The sequence below is a fragment of the Oncorhynchus tshawytscha genome, unplaced genomic scaffold (genome assembly GCF_018296145.1).
Source record: "Oncorhynchus tshawytscha isolate Ot180627B unplaced genomic scaffold, Otsh_v2.0 Un_contig_1758_pilon_pilon, whole genome shotgun sequence".
Lineage (NCBI taxonomy): Eukaryota > Metazoa > Chordata > Actinopteri > Salmoniformes > Salmonidae > Oncorhynchus > Oncorhynchus tshawytscha.
The window spans coordinates 4,475-23,093 of NW_024609619.1; the positions used below are offsets into that span (position 1 = coordinate 4,475).

The 18,619-nt window shown below is 41.8% G+C and overlaps 1 protein-coding gene across 1 annotated transcript; it reads left to right on the forward strand.

Moving 5' to 3' along the window:
- The first annotated feature begins 12,164 nt into the window (after positions 1-12,164).
- Positions 12,165-18,259, forward strand: LOC112241385 (lipopolysaccharide-induced tumor necrosis factor-alpha factor homolog). Its single transcript, XM_024409493.2, has 4 exons — positions 12,165-12,523; positions 13,651-13,719; positions 16,486-16,630; positions 16,823-18,259. The coding sequence occupies exons 1-4, from the start codon at positions 12,343-12,345 to the stop codon at positions 16,926-16,928; spliced, it is 501 nt and encodes a 166-aa protein (XP_024265261.2). The 5' UTR covers positions 12,165-12,342; the 3' UTR covers positions 16,929-18,259.
- Positions 18,260-18,619: the final 360 nt, after the last annotated feature.

Here is an 18,619-nt window from a genome sequence, read left to right on the forward strand (position 1 = left end):
AGGCTCATGTCACTGCGCAGCTCGTGGCTGTGCTTCCTTTTGTAGTCTGTAATAGTTTGCAAGCCCTGCCACATAAGACGAGTATCAGAGCTGGTGTAGTATGATTCAATCTAAGCCCTGTATTGGCACTTTGCCTGTTTGATGGTTCGTCTGAGGGCATGGCAGGATTTCTTATACGCTTCTTGTTAGAGTCCCGCACCTTGAAAGCGGCAGCTCTACCCTTTAGCTCAGTGCGAATGTTGCCTGTAATCCATGGCTTTTGGTTGGGATATGTACGTACGGTCACTTTGGGGATGACGTCCTCGATGCACTTATTGATAAAGCCAGTGACTGATGTGGTGTACTCGTCAATGCCTTTGGAAGAATCCTGGAACATGTTCCAGTCTGTGATAGCAAAACAGTCCTATAGTTTAGCATCTGCTTCATCTGACCACTTTTTATAGACCGAGTCACTGGTGCTTCTTGCTTGATTTTTGCTTGTAAGCAGGAATCGGGAGGATAGAATTGTGGTCAGATTTACCAAATGGAGGGAGAGCTTTGTACGCGTCTCTGTGTGTGGAGTACATGTGATCTAGAGTTATTTTCCCTCTGGTTGCACATTTAACATGTTGATAGAAATGAGGTAAAACTGATTTAAGTTTGCCTGCATTAAAGTCCCCAGCCACCAGGAGTGCCGCCTCTGAGTGAGCGGTTTCCTGTTTGCTTATTTCCTTATACAGCTGACTGAGTGCAGTCTTAGTGCTGGCATCTGTCTGTGGTGGTAAATAAACAGCCACGAAAAGTATAGATGAAAACTCTCTTGGCAAATAGTGTCTTACTGTGTTTTACAAATAGAGTGCTGTTCTATCTAGCCGGTGCAACGTATATCCCGCTAGCTGAATATCCATGTCATCATTCAGCCACGATTCCATGAATCATAAGATGATACAATTTTTGATGTCTCGTTGTTAGGATATTGATGATCGTACCTCGTCTAATTTATTGTCCAATGATTGTACGTTGGCAAGTAATATTGACGGTAGCGGAAGCTTTCCCACTCGCCTTCTGCGGATCCTTAGGAGGCACCCTGCCCTGTGACCTCTGTACCTGCATCTCTTTATCTTGCCAATAACAGTGATGTTGACCTTGTCGGGTGTTTGAAGAATGTCCCCTGCGTCCTGCTTGTTGACGGAAAAAGAAATCTGATCGCTGTCCTGATATCCAGAAGCTATTTTCTGCATTACGATACAGTGACCGAACATTATGTACAAAATAAGTTACAAATAATGCAAAAAAAACCACATAGTGCAATTGGTTAGGTGCTCGTAAAACTGCTGCCATTTACTCTGTGCCATTTTTTAGATAAGGGACAATGGTCGCTACTGTTTCTCTCCATGCTTGAGTTAAGTCTCTTCTGGGACCCCCTTAACAACCCCAATGTGTTATTGTCTGAAGTGTTTCATTGGTTAGACCAGATAATAAATCAAATCAAATTTTATTTGTCACATACACATGGTTAGCAGATGTTAATGCGAGTGTAGCGAAATGCTTGTGCTTCTAGTTCCGACAATGCAGTAATAACGAGCAAGTAATCTAACTAACAATTCCAAAAAAACTACTGTCTTATACACAGTGTAAGGGGATAAAGAATATGTACATAAGGATATATGAATGAGTGATGGTACAGAGCAGCATAGGCAAGATACAGTAGATGATATCGAGTACAGTATATACATATGAGATAAGTATGTAAACCAAGTGGCATAGTTAAAGTGGCTAGTGATACATGTATTACATAAGGATGCAGTCGATGATATAGAGTACAGTATCAACGTATGCATATGAGATGAACAATGTAGGGTAAGTAACATTATATAAGGTAGCATTGTTTAAAGTGGCTAGTGATATATTTACATCATTTCCCATCAATTCCCATGATTAAAGTGGCTGGAGTAGAGTCAGTGTCATTGACAGTGTGTTGGCAGTAGCCACTCAATGTTAGTGGTGGCTGTTTAACAGTCTGATGGCCTTGAGATAGAAGCTGTTTTTCAGTCTCTCGGTCCCAGCTTTGATGCACCTGTACTGACCTCGCCTTCTGGATGACAGCGGGGTGAACAGGCAGTGGCTCGGGTGGTTGATGTCCTTGATGATCTTTATGGCCTTCCTGTAGCATCGGGTGGTGTAGGTGTCCTGGAGGGCAGGTAGTTTGCCCCCGGTGATGCGTTGTGCAGACCTCACTACCCTCTGGAGAGCCTTACGGTTGAGGGCGGTGCAGTTGCCATACCAGGCGGTGATACAGCCCGCCAGGATGCTCTCGATTGTACATCTGTAGAAGTTTGTGAGTGCTTTTGGTGACAAGCCGAATTCTTCAGCCTCCTGAGGTTGAAGAGGCGCTGCTGCGCCTTCCTCACGATGCTGTCTGTGTGAGTGGACCAATTCAGTTTGTCTGTGATGTGTATGCCGAGGAACTTAAAACTTGCTACCCTCTCCACTACTGTTCCATCGATGTGGATGGGGGTGTTCCCTCTGCTGTTTCCTGAAGTCCACAATCATCTCCTTAGTTTTGTTGACGTTGAGTGTGAGGTTATTTTCCTGACACCACACTCCGAGGGCCCTCACCTCCTCCCTGTAGGCCGTCTCGTCGTTGTTGGTAATCAAGCCTACCACTGTTGTGTCGTCCGCAAACTTGATGATTGAGTTGGAGGCGTGCATGGCCACGCAGTCGTGGGTGAACAGGGAGTACAGGAGAGGGCTCAGAACGCACCCTTGTGGGGCCCCAGTGTTGAGGATCAGCGGGGAGGAGATGTTGTTGCCTACCCTCACCACCTGGGGGCGGCCCGTCAGGAAGTCCAGTACCCAGTTGCACAGGGCGGGGTCGAGACCCAGGGTCTCGAGCTTGATGACGAGCTTGGAGGGTACTATGGTGTTGAATGCCGAGCAGTAGTCGATGAACAGCATTCTCACATAGGTATTCCTCTTGTCCAGATGGGTTAGGGCAGTGTGCAGTGTGGTTGAGATTGCATCGTCTGTGGACCTATTTGGGCGGTAAGCAAATTGGAGTGGGTCAAGGGTGTCAGGTAGGGTGGAGGTGATATGGTCCTTGACTAGTCTCTCAAAGCACTTCATGATGACGGATGTGAGTGCTACGGGGCGGTAGTCGTTTAGCTCAGTTACCTTAGCTTTCTTGGGAACAGGAACAATGGTGGCCCTCTTGAAGCATGTGGGAACAGCAGACTGGTATAGGGATTGATTGAATATGTCCGTAAACACACCGGCCAGCTGGTCTGCGCATGCTCTGAGGGCGCGGCTGGGGATGCCGTCTGGGCCTGATAGCCTTGCGGAGGGAATAGCTGCACTGTTTGTATTCAGTCATGTTACCAGACACCTTGCCCTGATTAAAAGCAGTGGTTCGTGCCTTCAGTTTCACACGAATGCTGCCATCAATCCACGGTTTCTGGTTAGGGAATGTTTTAATCGTTGCTATGGGAACGACATCTTCAACGCACGTTCTAATGAACTCGCACACCGTATCAGCATATTCGTCAATGTTGTTGTCTGACGCAATACGAAACATCTCCCAGTCCACGTGATGGAAGCAGTCTTGGAGTGTGGAGTCAGCTTGGTCGGACCAGCGTTGGACAGACCTCAACGTGGGAGCTTCTTGTTTTAGTTTCTGTCTGTCGGCAGGGATCAACAAAATGGAGTCGTGGTCAGCTTTTCCGAGGGCGGGGCAGGGCCTTATATGCATCGCGGAAGTTAGAGTAACAATGATCCAGGGTCTTTCCACCCCTGGTTGCGCAATCGATATGCTGATAAAATTTAGGGAGTCTTGTTTTCAGATTAGCCTTGTTAAAATCCCCAGCTACAATGAATGCAGCCTCCGGATAAATCGTTTCCAGTTTGCAGAGAGTTAAATAAAGTTCGTTCAGAGCCATCGATGTGTCTGCTTGGGGGGGATATATACGGCTGTGATTATAATCGAAGAGAATTCTCTTGGTAGATAATGCGGTCTACATTTGATTGTGAGGAATTCTAAATCAGGTGAACAGAAGGATTTGAGTTCCTGTATGTTTCTTTCATCACACCATGTCACGTTGGCCATAAGGCATACGCCCCCGCCCGTCTTCTTACCAGAAAGATGTTTGTTTCTGTCGGCGCGATGCGTGGAGAAACCCGCTGGCTGCACCGCTTCGGATTGCGTCTCTCCAGTTAGCCATGTTTCCGTGAAGCAGAGAACGTTACAGTCTCTGATGTCCCTCTGGAATGCTACCCTTGCTCGGATTTCATCAACCTTGTTGTCAAGAGACTGGACATTGGCAAGAAGAATGCTAGGGAGTGGTGCACGATGTGCCCGTCTCCGGAGTCTGACCAGAAGACCGCTTCGTTTCCCTCTTTTTCTGAGTCGTTTTTTTTTTTGGTCGCTGCATGGGATCCACTCGGTTACACTGGTTGTAAGGCAGAACACAGGATCCGCATCGCGAAAAACATATTCTTGGTCGTACTGATGGTGAGTTGACGCTGATCTTATATTCAGTAGTTCTTCTCGGCTGTATGTAATGAAACCTAAGATGACCTGGGGTACTAGTGTAAGAAATAACACGTAAAAAAACAAAAAACTGCATAGTTTCCTAGGAACGCGAAGCGAGGCGGCCATCTCTGTCGGCGCCGGAAGTACTAGCTCTAATAGGGAACTAGCTCACATTTCAGTTCCACAATTCAAGAACCCCAGTCTAGAAAAGTACAAGAGAAGTTTTTGTGAAATCTGTGACATTTATCACCACTCAACAACACCATAAGACTGTTTGTCCACTGAGCTAAAGCCTGGGCTTCAAAGACAGATGGTCATAGGATAGTCACACACTATTGAGAGATGAGGAAAAACAAAGTTTTCCACTTCCTCCTTAGTATTCTACAGCAATTGACCCCATTGTTACACATTCACTTTTTCTTTTAAGAAAAATTATAGAATAAGAGTTGTGTAGGAGTAGCTATAGGTAACCAAACACATGTTTTTTGTGAGAAGTTGTCATGGCAACCTGTGGGAAGTGTGGTAGGAAGAAAAAGGAGATGGAAATAAGTATGGTAGGTATAAAAACTCTGACCAGGTGCTTAATATGACATAATACAACATAATAATATAATGCAACACAACAACATTGGCTGTAGTGACCATAACATTGTGACAATAACAAGGAAAGCCAAAGTGCCAAAGGTTGGGCCTAAAGTAAGTTCTAAGAGATCATACAAAATATTTTCTCAGGACTCTTTTGTTGAAGATGTAAAACATTTATGTTAATCTGATGCGTATGGGGAAGTGAATCCAGATGCAGAACTGGAAGTATTTGTAAAATGATTTATGCAAATTGTTGATGTGCAAGAAATCAACTGTGAGAACTGTAGAGCCCCCTGAATTGATGATGCATTGAAAAATTGTATGGTTCAAAGATGTGACTAAAGAGCTGCTCAGGTTATTGGTTGACATGCTGTCAATTGAGAAATGTTGTGACTAAGCCTAACAAATAATAAATTATATTACCAAACCAAGATAAATGACATAAAACACAATGGAAAAATACTTTGGAGTACCTAAACTGATAACGTGCTGAAAACCCAATTAATCTCCATTGTTCATTGAAGTTGATGGGTCATTTACAACAAAACCTTTTGGTGTTGCCAATCATTTCAATGACTCTCACTAGTGAAGTGGAAAACCTCAGAAGGGAAATGACAACACTGAACAGGGAACTGTCATATTTTTGTATAAAATATCTAATAATGAAATGGAAGGGTTATTGTTTTGAATTTGGTCAAGTTAGTGTGGGAGAGGTGGAAAAACTATTGTTATCCATCACTAATGATAAACCACCAGGTAAAGACAATCTTGACGGGAAACTATTGAGAATGGTAGCAGACTGGATTGTCACCACTATTTGTGCGTGTCCACAGGTGTGGAAGGAAGCTACATGAATTCCATTTCCTAAAAATAGTAAAACACCCTTTGCTTGCTCTAACAGCCGCCCAATCAGTTTGCTGCCTGTTCTTAGTAAACTGATGGAGAGAATTGTGTTTAACCAAATACAATGCTGTTTTTCAGAGTTAACTGCTGATTTTCAGCATGTATATAGAGAAGGGCACTCAACTTGTACTGCACTGACTTAGGGGACAGGTGATTGGTTAAAATATATTGATTATAATATAATAGTTGGAGCTGTAGTGTTAGATTTCAATGCAGCTTATCATGTTATTGATCATAAATTGGTATTGAAGAAACTCACTTGCTTTGGCTTTACATCACCTGCCATAACATTGTTGGAGAGTTATTTGTCCAATAGAACCCAATGAAAACTTTTCTAACCTCAGACATGTACAATGTGGTGTCCCTCTGGGCAGTTGCCTTGGGCCATCACTTTTCTCTATTTTTACCAATGAATTGCCGCTGCTCTTACACAAAGCTAGAATGACTGTATGTGGATGATTATACACTCTATATGTCAGCACCCAAAGCCAGGGAGCTCACTGAAATTCTAAATAATGAGTTAGTCAATATCAGAATGAGTGATAAATAATAAACTGTACTAGTTGTTAAGGCTCTGGTCTCATTTTGATTACTGTCCGGTAATATGGTCAAGTTCAGAAAAGACCTAGCAAAGCTATAGCTGGCTCAAAGCATAACAGCACACCTTGCCCTTAACTGCACACATACCTAACATCAACAAGATGGATTCCAGTCTTTCCTGGTTAAGGGGTGGATGAGATTAACTGCTTCTTAGTTTTTATTTGACTTTATTATTTTTTGTTCCTTAAATGAATAATCTAATCTCTCCTCAGGCAGTAGCAGTCAGCCAGCGAGGCCATCTAAAGTTATGTGGTCCCTATACAGTACTGTCTTTACTAATACTATTTAGCTACCCTACCTATGTAGAGTGCCTTCCGAAAGTATTCAGACCGCTTGACTCTTTCCACATTTTGTTATGTTACAGCCTTATTCCGTTTTTTTCTCATCAATCTACACATAATACTCCATCATGACAAAGCAAAAACAGTTTTTTTTATGTTTGATCATTTAAAAAAAATAGAAAACTGAAATATCACATTTACATAAGTATTCAGACCCTTTACTCAGTACTTTGTTGAAGCACCTTTGGCAGCTATTACAGCATTGAGTCTTCTTGGGTATGATGCTACAAGCATGGCACACCTGTATTTGGAGTTTCTCCCATTTTTCTCTGCAGATCCCCTCAAGCTCTGTCAGGTTGGATGGGGAGCGTCACTGCACAGCTATTTTCAGGTCTCTCCAGAGATGTTCGATCGGGTTGAAGTCTGGGCTCTGGCTGGGCCACTCAAGGACATTCAGAGACTTGTCCTGAAGCCACTCCTGCATTGTCTTGGCTGTGTGCTTAGGGTCATTTTTCTGTTGGAAGGTGAACCTTTGCCCCAGTCTGAGGTCCTGAGCGCTCTTCAGCAGGTTTTCATTAAGGATCTCTCTGTACTTTTCTCTGTTCATCTTTCCCTCAATCCTGACTATTCTCCCAGTCCCTGCAGCTGAAAAACATCCCCACAGCATGATTTTGCCAACACCATGATTCACCGTACGGATGGTGCCAGGTTTCCTCCAGACATGACGCTTGGCATTCAGGCCAAAAAATCTTGTTTCTCATGGTCTGATAGTCTTTAGGCGCCTTTTGGCAAACCCCAAGTTGGCTGTCATGTGCCTTTTGCTGAGGGGTTTCCGTCTGGCAACTATACCATAAAGGCCAGATTGGTGGAGTGCTGCAGAGATGGTTGTCCTTCTGGAAGTTTCTCCCATCTCCACAGAGGAACTCTGGAGCTCCCTGACCAAGGCCCTTCTCCCTCGATTGCTCAGTTTGGCCGGGCGGCCAGTTCTATGAGGAGTCTTGGTGGTTCCAAACTTCTTCCATTTAAAAATGATGGGGGTCACTGTTCTTGGGGACCTTCAATACTGCAGAACATTTTTGGTACCCTTCAGAGAGGGGTACCAAAGGGGTACCCTGCAGATCTGTGTCTCAACAAGCCATGAATTTCTTGGAATTCATGGCTTGGTTTTTGCTCTGACATGCAATATCAACAGTGGGTCCTTATATAGACTGGTATGTGCCTTTCCAAATAATGTCCAAACAATTGAATTTACCACAGGTGGACTCTAATCAAGTTGTAGAAACGTCTCAAAAATGATCAATGGAAACGGGATGCACCTGAGCTCAATTTCGAGTCTCATAGCAAAGGGCCTGAATACCCATGTAAATAAGTTATTTCTGTTTTTTTATTTTGAATAAATGTGCAAACATTTAAAAAATATATATATTTTCGCTTTGTCATTATGGTGTATTGTGCGTAGATTGCTGAGGAATAACACTGTAAAGTAACAAAATGTTGAGAAAGGGGTCTGAATAGTTTCTGAAGGCATTATATGCTGCAGAGCTGTCTGACATCAATCATTTTACTCGTTTGTCAAAGTAGATAAGGTATACTTTTTCACAAACTGTCTCTGTCCCTGTCGTACATTCCTCATTGATGTGGTCTGTGTGCATCAAACTTAATTTAGCAGGCTTAAAAGAGTATGATGATGCCCTAACAATGAGAGTATTTTTCCCAAAGGCAGCAAGGCAGGTGAAAGATTTAGGTCCAAAATAAGCCCATAGAAACTCACTTGGTTCATCTCTTCCTCTCTGATCTGTCTTTGAGTTTTAAAAAAACTGGCGCAATGGATTATGATCTTTACAGTTAATTACCACATTTCTGCACTGTATTTCTTTGAATATTTGCTTAATAAAAACTCCCTTCAGCCCAGCATCCCACATGATTCTTAACTAGATTTCTCTCGTTCATTATTTAATTTCTCTCTAGAGAAATGACGTGTTCGGCTCACAAAAAAAAAGAACTAAAGTGAACCAACTTCGGTCAATTAGTTGTTTAATAACTAATTATTAGTTATTAAAAAATAAAATATGTTAGTTAATCACTCCAGCAAACCAACAGGACATGCCACCAGGGGTCTCTTCACAGTCCCCAAGTCCAACATGAATTCACGGCAACGCACAGTATTATACAGAGCCATGATCGATCCATCTCCAATTACTAAAGCAAAAAGCCAAATACCTTTGAAAAACAGATTAAAAAACATATGGAACGGCAGGGACTCTGTGGACACGCACACAAACACATGCACACACAGACGCACTCTAACACACGCAACATTTTTAGTTGCATTGTTCGTATTATGCTTTAGTTGTTTGTATATCATTGTATATCATTTTTTAAATTTGTGTCCCTGCCCTTGTCAAACCAATACATTTTTCCACCAACTTTAGCATCCCGCCGACTTTGTTTCACCTTTTCTCTATTTCTGGTAGGTGTAGCCGGTATCAAAGCCTTTTATTTCCGCGAACTGGCCTAGTCATGATTGTGTTAAAGTTCTGCCTATGGCTTAGTATGAAATGTAGCCATAATGCTGAGGCAGCATTGGCATGCACTACACTGTTAATAACCTTTTGAGACTAGGGGGCAGTATTTTGATGTTTGGATGAAAGACGTACCCAAATGAAACTGCCTATTTCTCAGGCCCAGAAGCTAGAATATGCATATAATTGGCAGATAGAAAACACTCTGAAGTTTCCAAAACTGTCAAAATATTGTCTGTGAGTATAACAGAACTGATATTGCAGGTGAAAACCTGAGGAAAATCCAACTAGGAAGTGCTGTTATTTTGAAACCTCTCTGTTCCATTGCATGCCTTCCCTCCATTTAAAGGGATATCAACCAGATTCCTTTGCCTATGGCTTCCACATGGTGTGAACAATCTTTAGACATAGTTTCAGGCTTTCATTCTGAAAAATGAGAGAGAATGATCACATCGCGTCAGTGCATAGCTGGGTGTCCCCAGTGTTTTGCATGCACCAACAGCTTGGAGCAGACCTTTTCTCTCTCTCTCCTCTTGAAAAAGCTAAAGTCTGGTTGAAATATTATCGATTATTTATTGTAAAAACAACCTGAGGATTGATTATAAAAAACGTTTCACATGTTTCTACGAACTTTACGGATACTATTTGGAATTTTCGTCTGCCCGTCGTGACCTGCACGAGCCTGTGGATTACTGAACAAAACGCGCCAATCAAATGGAGGTTTTTAGATATAAAAATAATCTTTATGGAACAAAACGAATATTTATTGTGTAACTGGGAGTCTCGTGAGTGCAAACATCCGAAGATCATCGGATGATCTTAAGCGATTAATTGTATTGCTTTTCTGACTTTCGTGACCAATCTACTTTGCTGCTAGCTGTTTAATGTTTTGTCTGCTGAGAGAGCTGTCCTAACATAAACGCTTGGATAGCTTTCGCTGTAAAGGTTTTTTGAAATCTTACACGCCAGGTGGATTAACAAGCTAAGCTGTGTTTTGGTATATTGCACTTGTGATTTCATGAAAATTAAATATTTTTAGTAATTTTATTTGAATTTTGCTAAAGGGATGGGTGTGCCAAGATTTTTAAGGTATTGATGGTTGCTAGGCAGTGGTCATTACTACTATCGTCCTTTCTGAACTTTGCGAGGCATGTCACTTCATCCATCTTCGCAAAGCCCACCACCATATGCACTGTTTCTTAATAACGACAACTGGATGGATCCATAAAGAATTACTTTGGGAATAAATATCACTGAATGTTATAAATATTTGAATAAAAGTAGGCTAATGCAATTGAAGGCATCAAATTGTTGCTTACTGAAACTCCCAAAGTCATCCAATTGTTATAATACATTTTATTGAAGCAATAGCCTGCTGCGTGTGGTCAACAACTTCAGTGCCATTTCGGGCTGCTCTGAGACGAGTGGGGACTGGTCTTAATAATTAAATTCATTTCAGATTTCATTTCTTTTCACTGAGGCTCCGTTTGGATATTGGTTATAGGCCAATAGAGATGTTAGCTACGTTGAGGTGAGTGCTGCTCATGATCATCTTGCCAAGTTGGCTCATTTATTGCCCATGATCAGAACATTTTGCCAACATGCGAATGTAGCTTAACAAATAGATTATTTTCCTCTTCAGTCACTTAGTAGCCTAGACCTACTACTGACACACAACCTTTGACTTGTCTTAATCAATGTGATTTTGTTTCACTGAATCTCTGTGTGTATATTTGGTTAATTCTCTGGCTGGGCAAATAAGTGAAGGTGGTATAGCTTATCTTTGTTTTCTCATCTATCTGATCTTTAATTACTTGTTACTTTTATTCCTTATTCTTATCTGTATTTTTTAAAACTGTATTGTTGGTTAGGGGCTCGTAAGTAAGCATTTCACTGTAAGGTTGTATTCGCGCATGTGACTAATACTATTTGATTATCACTGATCAGAACCATTTGGCATGCAATAATGTAGCCTAAATTAAGTGCATGATTTTGCTCGATCACGTATAGACAACTCCAAAAACCTGCAGAGGTTGAAAAAGAGATGAAATGTGGATATATGACAGTGGTTCCACATGTTCCCGTGATGCAAGCTGTGTGGGAAAAATATTATTTGTATTTTATTCTGTTATATTCTTAGCCTACCATAACATATATAGTTGTTGACAGTGGTCAGGGTAAGTGTGTTTAACAAACAAAATAACTTTTGATTTCATGTAGTCTATAGGCTCAATTTATTATTATTATTATTATTATTATTATTATGTTTCATAGGACTTCTTAAAAACATTGTCAGATTTATTTTTATTTACTTTTTACCCCTTTTCTCCCTGATTTCGTGGTATACAATTGGTAGTTGCAGCGATAAGAAAATACAGTAACTCTCGTACAGACTCGGCAGAGGTGAAGGTCGAGAGCCCTGCATCCTCCGAAACACAACCCAACCAAGCCGTACTGCTTCCTGACACAATGCCTACTTAACCCGGAAGCCAGCCACACCAATGTGTCGGAGGAAACACCGTACACCTGGCGACCATGTCAGTGTGCACTGTGGCCGGTCCGCCACAGGAGTCACTAGTGAGGAAGGGGACAAGGACATCCCTGCCAGTCAAACCCTCACGACGGCGGGCCAATTGTACGCCACCCCATGGGTCTCCCGGTCTTAGCCGGCTGCGACAGAGCCTGGTCTCAAACCCAGAATCTCTAGTGGCACAGCTAGCACTGTGATGCAGTGCCTTAGACCACTGCACCACTCAGGAGGCCCAGACAGATGGTTTCTTTCTGTAGGGTATCAGTGTGTCAGAGTTTTTTTTATTACTATTCATGTTTTTGTTTAATTGTGGACCCCAGGAAGAGTAGCTGATACTTCTGCAAAAGCTAATGGGGATACAAATAAATAAACACAACCAACAGTTTCCCTCATTGCAGGTAGAGATCAGTCGAGATGGAGAAAGGTTATCCCGGGGATGGTACTTCTGCCCCTCACCCAGGACCTCCCATGACCTATGGGGGGATAGCCACGGGCCAGGGCCCCCAGCCAGGCTTGTACCCCCAGCCCCCAGGCGGATACCCTGCCTCCCCTGGTCCTCCACAACCAGGGTTCCAGCCTGGTCCCTCCCAGGGAGGTGAGTGTCTACTGGTTCATATTGTACTTTAGAAGGCTGGATTTACTGTATATTCTGTGTGTGAGAACCAAGCATTTTCGCAACAAAAAAATACCTCTAGCTTAGAATGTTTGTTTCTATATTTTTTCTTCTTTGCCATTGTCAACTACATCTTAAAGACGACAGGACACACAACAAACTCTTTTAAAATACACATTAGGGTCTATGGAGATGAATTGAACGATCTCTGCCCCTTGTGGCAACTACTGTAGATATGATACAATCAGCCCAAGCCAAGTGAGAACACACAACAACAACAGCTTGGTTGGCGGTTGTCTGTATGTCTGTCTGTCCTGCTCTTTGGCTACACTGGTGGAGAATGGAGGCATTGGAAAGTACCCTATTTCTTCAGTTCTCCCGAACCATTCAAGCACTTATAAAGTTTGAAAATACTGTTTCAAAAGTTCTGTGTTCTTTCCCCTCCTTTGACTCATATTGATTGTGTTGTGGATTACAGCACAGCAAACACTTTCCTCCTTCAAGTACTATTTTGCAACACCACTTTGGAAACACTCCCCTTCAATGTCAATAATGTGTGGTGCCAGATGTGTGGAAAAACAGTCAAACACCTACGCACACAATAAACCCTGACCATTATATGTAGCTATGCACATTCTAGTAATTTATCACAGCTCTTATCCAGACATGTAAACAAGCTCTTATCAAGGGAAGAACATGGGGTGGAACCCATTGGAACTGGAAATGAATTTCCCTGGGGGTGAATTTTGTTGATGATATGGTGCAACTATCTGAATCAGTTTTCCCCCAGACCCCCCTTTGTGGGTTAACCCAGTTAAAATGATAGTTCAGCAATGTTACATATTTAGACCATTTTTTTCCTTACCTTGAAAGGAGTCTGAGCAAGCAACCTTCAACAACAGACTGCTTTCGTGGTAAGAAAACAATATCTAAATAAAGGCAAACCGCTATGTAAAACTGTAAAACTCCCTTAAATGTTAAACTCCCTTTAATCAAGTCCATTTCCACCACTAGGTACAATCTTATTCCGCAGTACGTGGTGGTATAGTAACAACATGTTCATTGCATTGTGACCACATTGTGATTGGGATCTTACTCTCCTATTCAAGGTCCCCAAGCAGGTGTGTACACACCTCCACCACAGTACACCTCTGGACCAGGTGGACCGGTGCCAGTCGGTGAGTTGATACTTCCACTTCCACCACACACACAGAGTGATGTACAGCTAACCTTGTGGGGACACAAAATTCAGTCCCATTAAAAATCCTATTTTCCCTAACCCCTAAACTTAACCCCAAACGTAACCCTAACTCTTAACCCTGACCCTAAAACTAACCCTAGCGCCTAACCCTAAACCTAATTCTTACCATAACACTAATTCTAACATTAACACTAAACCCCCTAGAAATAGCATTTGACCTTGAGGGGACTAACAAAATGTCCCCAGTTGGTCACATTTTGGTTTGTTTACTATACTTGTGGGGACCACACACACACACACACACATAATCAAGGGTTAATTGGGGTCAATGCAAGCTAAATAAGGAACTTACTCGAAGAGTAACCCAAATGCCTGACATGACTTGTGACCTGAGTAGAATTATTGCCCTGGAATTGACCCAAACTCCAACAATAGCTGAACATAGTTCAGACTGAAACAGTATTGTTTTGTCCGGTTGCCCGCCACAGCGCATTCATATGAAAATGTGAACATATTCAGTCTCTCTGTGTGGGCAGTCTGAGCAGTGCCTGCTTGTACAGGAAGGTCCTGGACAGGAGGGGTGGGCGGGAACAGGAACTCATGGAAAGAATTAAACAGCATTTTCCGGAATGAGAAAGGAAAGGGAAATACTGGAAAAAAACTCCCAGAATATCTATAAACTGTATCTAAAGCTGCTCTGAGAAACCAGGGGATACGAAGTTACGTAATGTCTCAGTCAGAGCTGCTCTGAGAAACCAGGGGATATGAAGCTATATAATGTCTCAGTCAGAGCTACTCTGAGAAACCAGGGGATATGAAGTTACATAATGGTCAGAGCTACTCTGAGAAACCAGGGGATATGAAGTTACATAATGTCTCAGTCAGAGCTACTCTGAGAAACCAGGGGATATGAAGTTATATAATGTCTCAGTCAGAGCTACTCTGAGAAACCAGGGGATTTGAAGTTAAATAATGTCTCAGTCAGAGCTACTCCAGGAGACCAGGGGATTTGAAGTTAAATAATGTCTCAGTCAGAGCTACTCTGAGAAACCAGGGGATACGAAGTTACAGGATCTCTGTCAGAGCTACTCCAGGAAACTAGGGGATATGATGTTGCATAATGCAAAGTTCAGAAAGCAAAATCTGTGCATCCATTCATAAGATATCCAGTTAATGTTTCCATCCATGTTTTGGACGAGGCTTTTCCTCTCTGACTTGTATCCCAAATGGAACCCTATTCCCTTTATAGTGGGCCGATGGGCCCTGGTCAAAACTAGTGCTCTATATAGGGTACAGAGTGCCATTTGAGACACTCTCTCACCCATTTGGGTTGTGACCCTTCTCTAACACTGATGTTATTGTGCTGTGCCAGAGAAGTGCCAGCCAATCATGATTGATTTGATTTGGAGGCGCTCTAAGATGTGTAGCAGACTGGTGGGAATGAATGGTCTCTGATCCTGGATCAGCTTTCCTTCCTCAGCTCTCAGGCAGACTCGACTAGCATTGGTCCCAGATGTGCAATCTACAACGCCATTGCTGTAATTGTCACAATGAGCACAAATAGGTCTGCGACCAGGTTAATATTCTACATTAAACTGGTTCAAAGGAAATAACCTTATCTGCTGTGGAGAACTGTTTAGCAGAACAAAACGATGCCTGAGTAAATATTTAGTCTTTAGAAAGGGAAGGTTATTTGATTCTCTTTGGGCTACTATTCCGGAAGTGCAATTCAACTGTGTTTGTGTGTGTGTGCACTTGCGCATGTGTGTAGAAAGTTTATAAAGTGCAGTTGTACTCAGCAGACCACCAGGTGTCAGCATTGACTTTCACATATTTATTTCTGTCGTTCTAGATAAGGGAAATTTAAGTTGTATTCATGATCCACTAAACAGTTCCTTTTACATTACTCTCTTCAATTACGCTACAATCCGTGTCACATCGGTGCCCCTTTTAAAGTTGTAAAGAAGGATGGACGGAAAGTGAGAGACAAATGACATGGGAAGAGGCAAGAAAAGAAAGATGGACAGAAGAAGAAAAACATAAAAGATTGGGAAATGTTAGGAAAAATAATCATGAAAAAAATGGAAATTGGTGTGGAACTTGGTTACCTTGACTCTCCTCAGTGACCCATGTAATAATGTCTCCTAACATTGTCTCTCCTCAGTGACCCATGTAATAATGCCTGCTAACATTGTCTCTCCTCAGTGACCCATGTAATAATGTCTCCTAACCTTGTCTCTCTCTCAGTGACCCATGTAATAATGTCTCCTAACCTTGTCTCTCTCTCAGTGACCCATGTAATAATGTCTCCTAACATTGTCTCTCCTCAGTGACCCATGTAATAATGTCTCCTAACATTGTCTCTCCTCAGTGACCCATGTAATAATGTCTCCTAACCTTGTCTCTCTCTCAGTGACCCATGTAATAATGTCTCCTAACATTGTCTCTCATCAGTGACCCATGTAATAATGTCTCCTAACATTGTCTCTCTCATCACTGACCCATGTAATAATGTCTCCTAACCTTGTCTCTCTCTCAGTGACCCATGTAATAATGTCTCCTAACCTTGTCTCCCTCTCTCTTTCTCCTCAGTGACCCTTGTAATAATGTCTCCTAACCTTGTGTCTCTCTCTCTTTCTCCTCAGTGACCCTTGTAATAATGTCTCCTAACCTTGTCTCTCCCTCTTTCTCCTCAGTGACCCTTGTAATAATGTCTCCTAACCTTGTCTCTCTCTCTCCTTAGTGACCCAGGTAATAATGACTCCTAGCCTGATGGAGGTCGGAGGTTCGACCATGTGTCCCCACTGCCAGCAGCACGTGGTCACCAAGACAGAGACCAACCCTGGCCTGCTCGCCTGGCTCATCTGTGGTGGCCTCTTCATTGTTGGGTGAGAGAAATCATTCTGTAATGCTATGCTGTAGTATAGCTGTGTATATGACCGACTGGGGTAGGAAACCCGTGCACCACACAAGTGTTAGCCCTCTCAACTAAAGCCTATAGGCATACCTTTAATTAGTGCATTATGGAATAGGGTACCATTTTGACAGAGAATTCATTAATTCCACTGTTTACCCTCTAGGTGCTGGCCATGCTGCGCCATCCCTTTCTGTGTAGACTCATGTAAAGACGTGAATCACAGCTGTCCCAACTGCAACAAAATCATCTACGTCTACAAACGCATTTGATATTAATTTGACCTGACTGTACTACCTTCATCTGAAGGACTGGGACATGGCACTTCAATCAAATCAACATTTCTGTAAATGTATGAGGTTCGTATTCACTAGGGCATGTGATGTTGGAATATGTTTTACAACGAAGAAACAAAAACTAATTCTTATTGGACAAGTCCAGATAGTCCCTCCCTTTTTCAGTCCATTTTCTTCCATTTGGTGCCTAATGAATACAACCCAGGGGTAGCCAAAAGGGTTATGTCTATCCTATATAGTCCCTGAGCAGGTGGTGAGCTTCCCTCAGCTCCACAAAATACTACATAATATATGCCATTTAGCAGATGCTTTTATCCATTTTTGTATGGGTTGTCCTAGCGGAAATTCAAACCCACAAGTGCCAAGCTCCATCAGGTCCCTGGCCAGACTTGACCCTTGTAGTGACTACCAAAGAGAATCCTGATACCAAAGACTGGTAGTAGCTGCGCTATAGCTGTTTCACTGTAGTTCTGTACTCGTCTGAAGTCCATGAAAGTAAAGGAACTTCTAAACCACTCTACTTATTGTAATATTGTTACATTGAGATGTATATATCACCGTCACTTCTTATTGTTACATTGAGATATATATATATCACCATCACTTCTTATTGTAATATTGTTACATTGAGATATATATATCACCATCACTTCTTATTGTAATATTGTTACATTGAGATGTATATATCACCATCACTTCTTATTGTAATATTGTTAAATTGAGATGTATATATCACCATCATACTTCTTATTGTAATATTGTTACATTGAGATGTATATATCACCATCACTTCTTATTGTAATATTGTTACATTGAGATGTATATATCACCATCACTTCTTATTGTAATATTGTTACATTGAGATGTATATATCACCATCACTTCTTATTGTAATATTGTTACATTGAGATGTATATATCACCATCACTTCTTATTGTAATATTGTTACATTGAGATGTATATATCACCATCACTTCTTATTGTAATATTGTTACATTGAGATGTATACATCACTTCTTATTGTAATATTGTTACATTGAGATGTATATATCACTTCTTATTGTAATATTGTTACATTGAGATGTATACATCACTTCTTATTGTAATATTGTTACATTGAGATGTTTTTGTTATTACACTCTTGCAGTCGTTCCCTCACCGATCCCGTTCTCTTTTTTCCTCTGAACGTTCTACTACTCATTTGTCATAAAAGACTATTGTCAATAATTACAATGGATCTTATGGTTGTCTTTTCACTTCCTGTCTAGTTGCTCTGTAACGCTCTGATTAAAGTTGTCTGTATTGAAGAGATGACTCAGCATTTTTTATTATGAACAGATAGGAAGCTTGAGCAGACTGCCAACAGTTATTTGTCATCCATAAACTGTGACTACTTCAAACCTCACTGGTTTCACAGCTACAGTGTTAGAACTTTATCTCACCAGGGTTGCGTCCCAATTCTCTCTCTTTTTTTCCAAAGTGTGTACTTGTTCATTTCTCTTCATGGATTTGAGAGGAAATGACTTGTTCTCTCTCTAGCCCATGGACACAACAGGAAGAAGATGTGATTATTGGAACGCTCCAATTCCTGTAAAACTCATTGTATACATTTCCTGCAACAGTCCATCAACTTTCTGTAACTAACATTTCATCTGTCCAGGCCAGTA

What these genes read in the sequence shown, in the direction of transcription:
- LOC112241385 (XM_024409493.2), top strand. Translation starts at nt 12,343, where the DNA reads ATGGAGAAAGGTTATCCCGGGGATGGTACTTCTGCCCCTCACCCAGGA. An exon ending in AGGTGGACCGGTGCCAGTCG is followed by an intron (nt 13,720 to 16,485) that starts GTGAGTTGATAC and finishes CTCTCTCCTTAG; the next exon opens with TGACCCAGGTAATAATGACT. An exon ending in GGTGGCCTCTTCATTGTTGG is followed by an intron (nt 16,631 to 16,822) that starts GTGAGAGAAATC and finishes TTTACCCTCTAG; the next exon opens with GTGCTGGCCATGCTGCGCCA.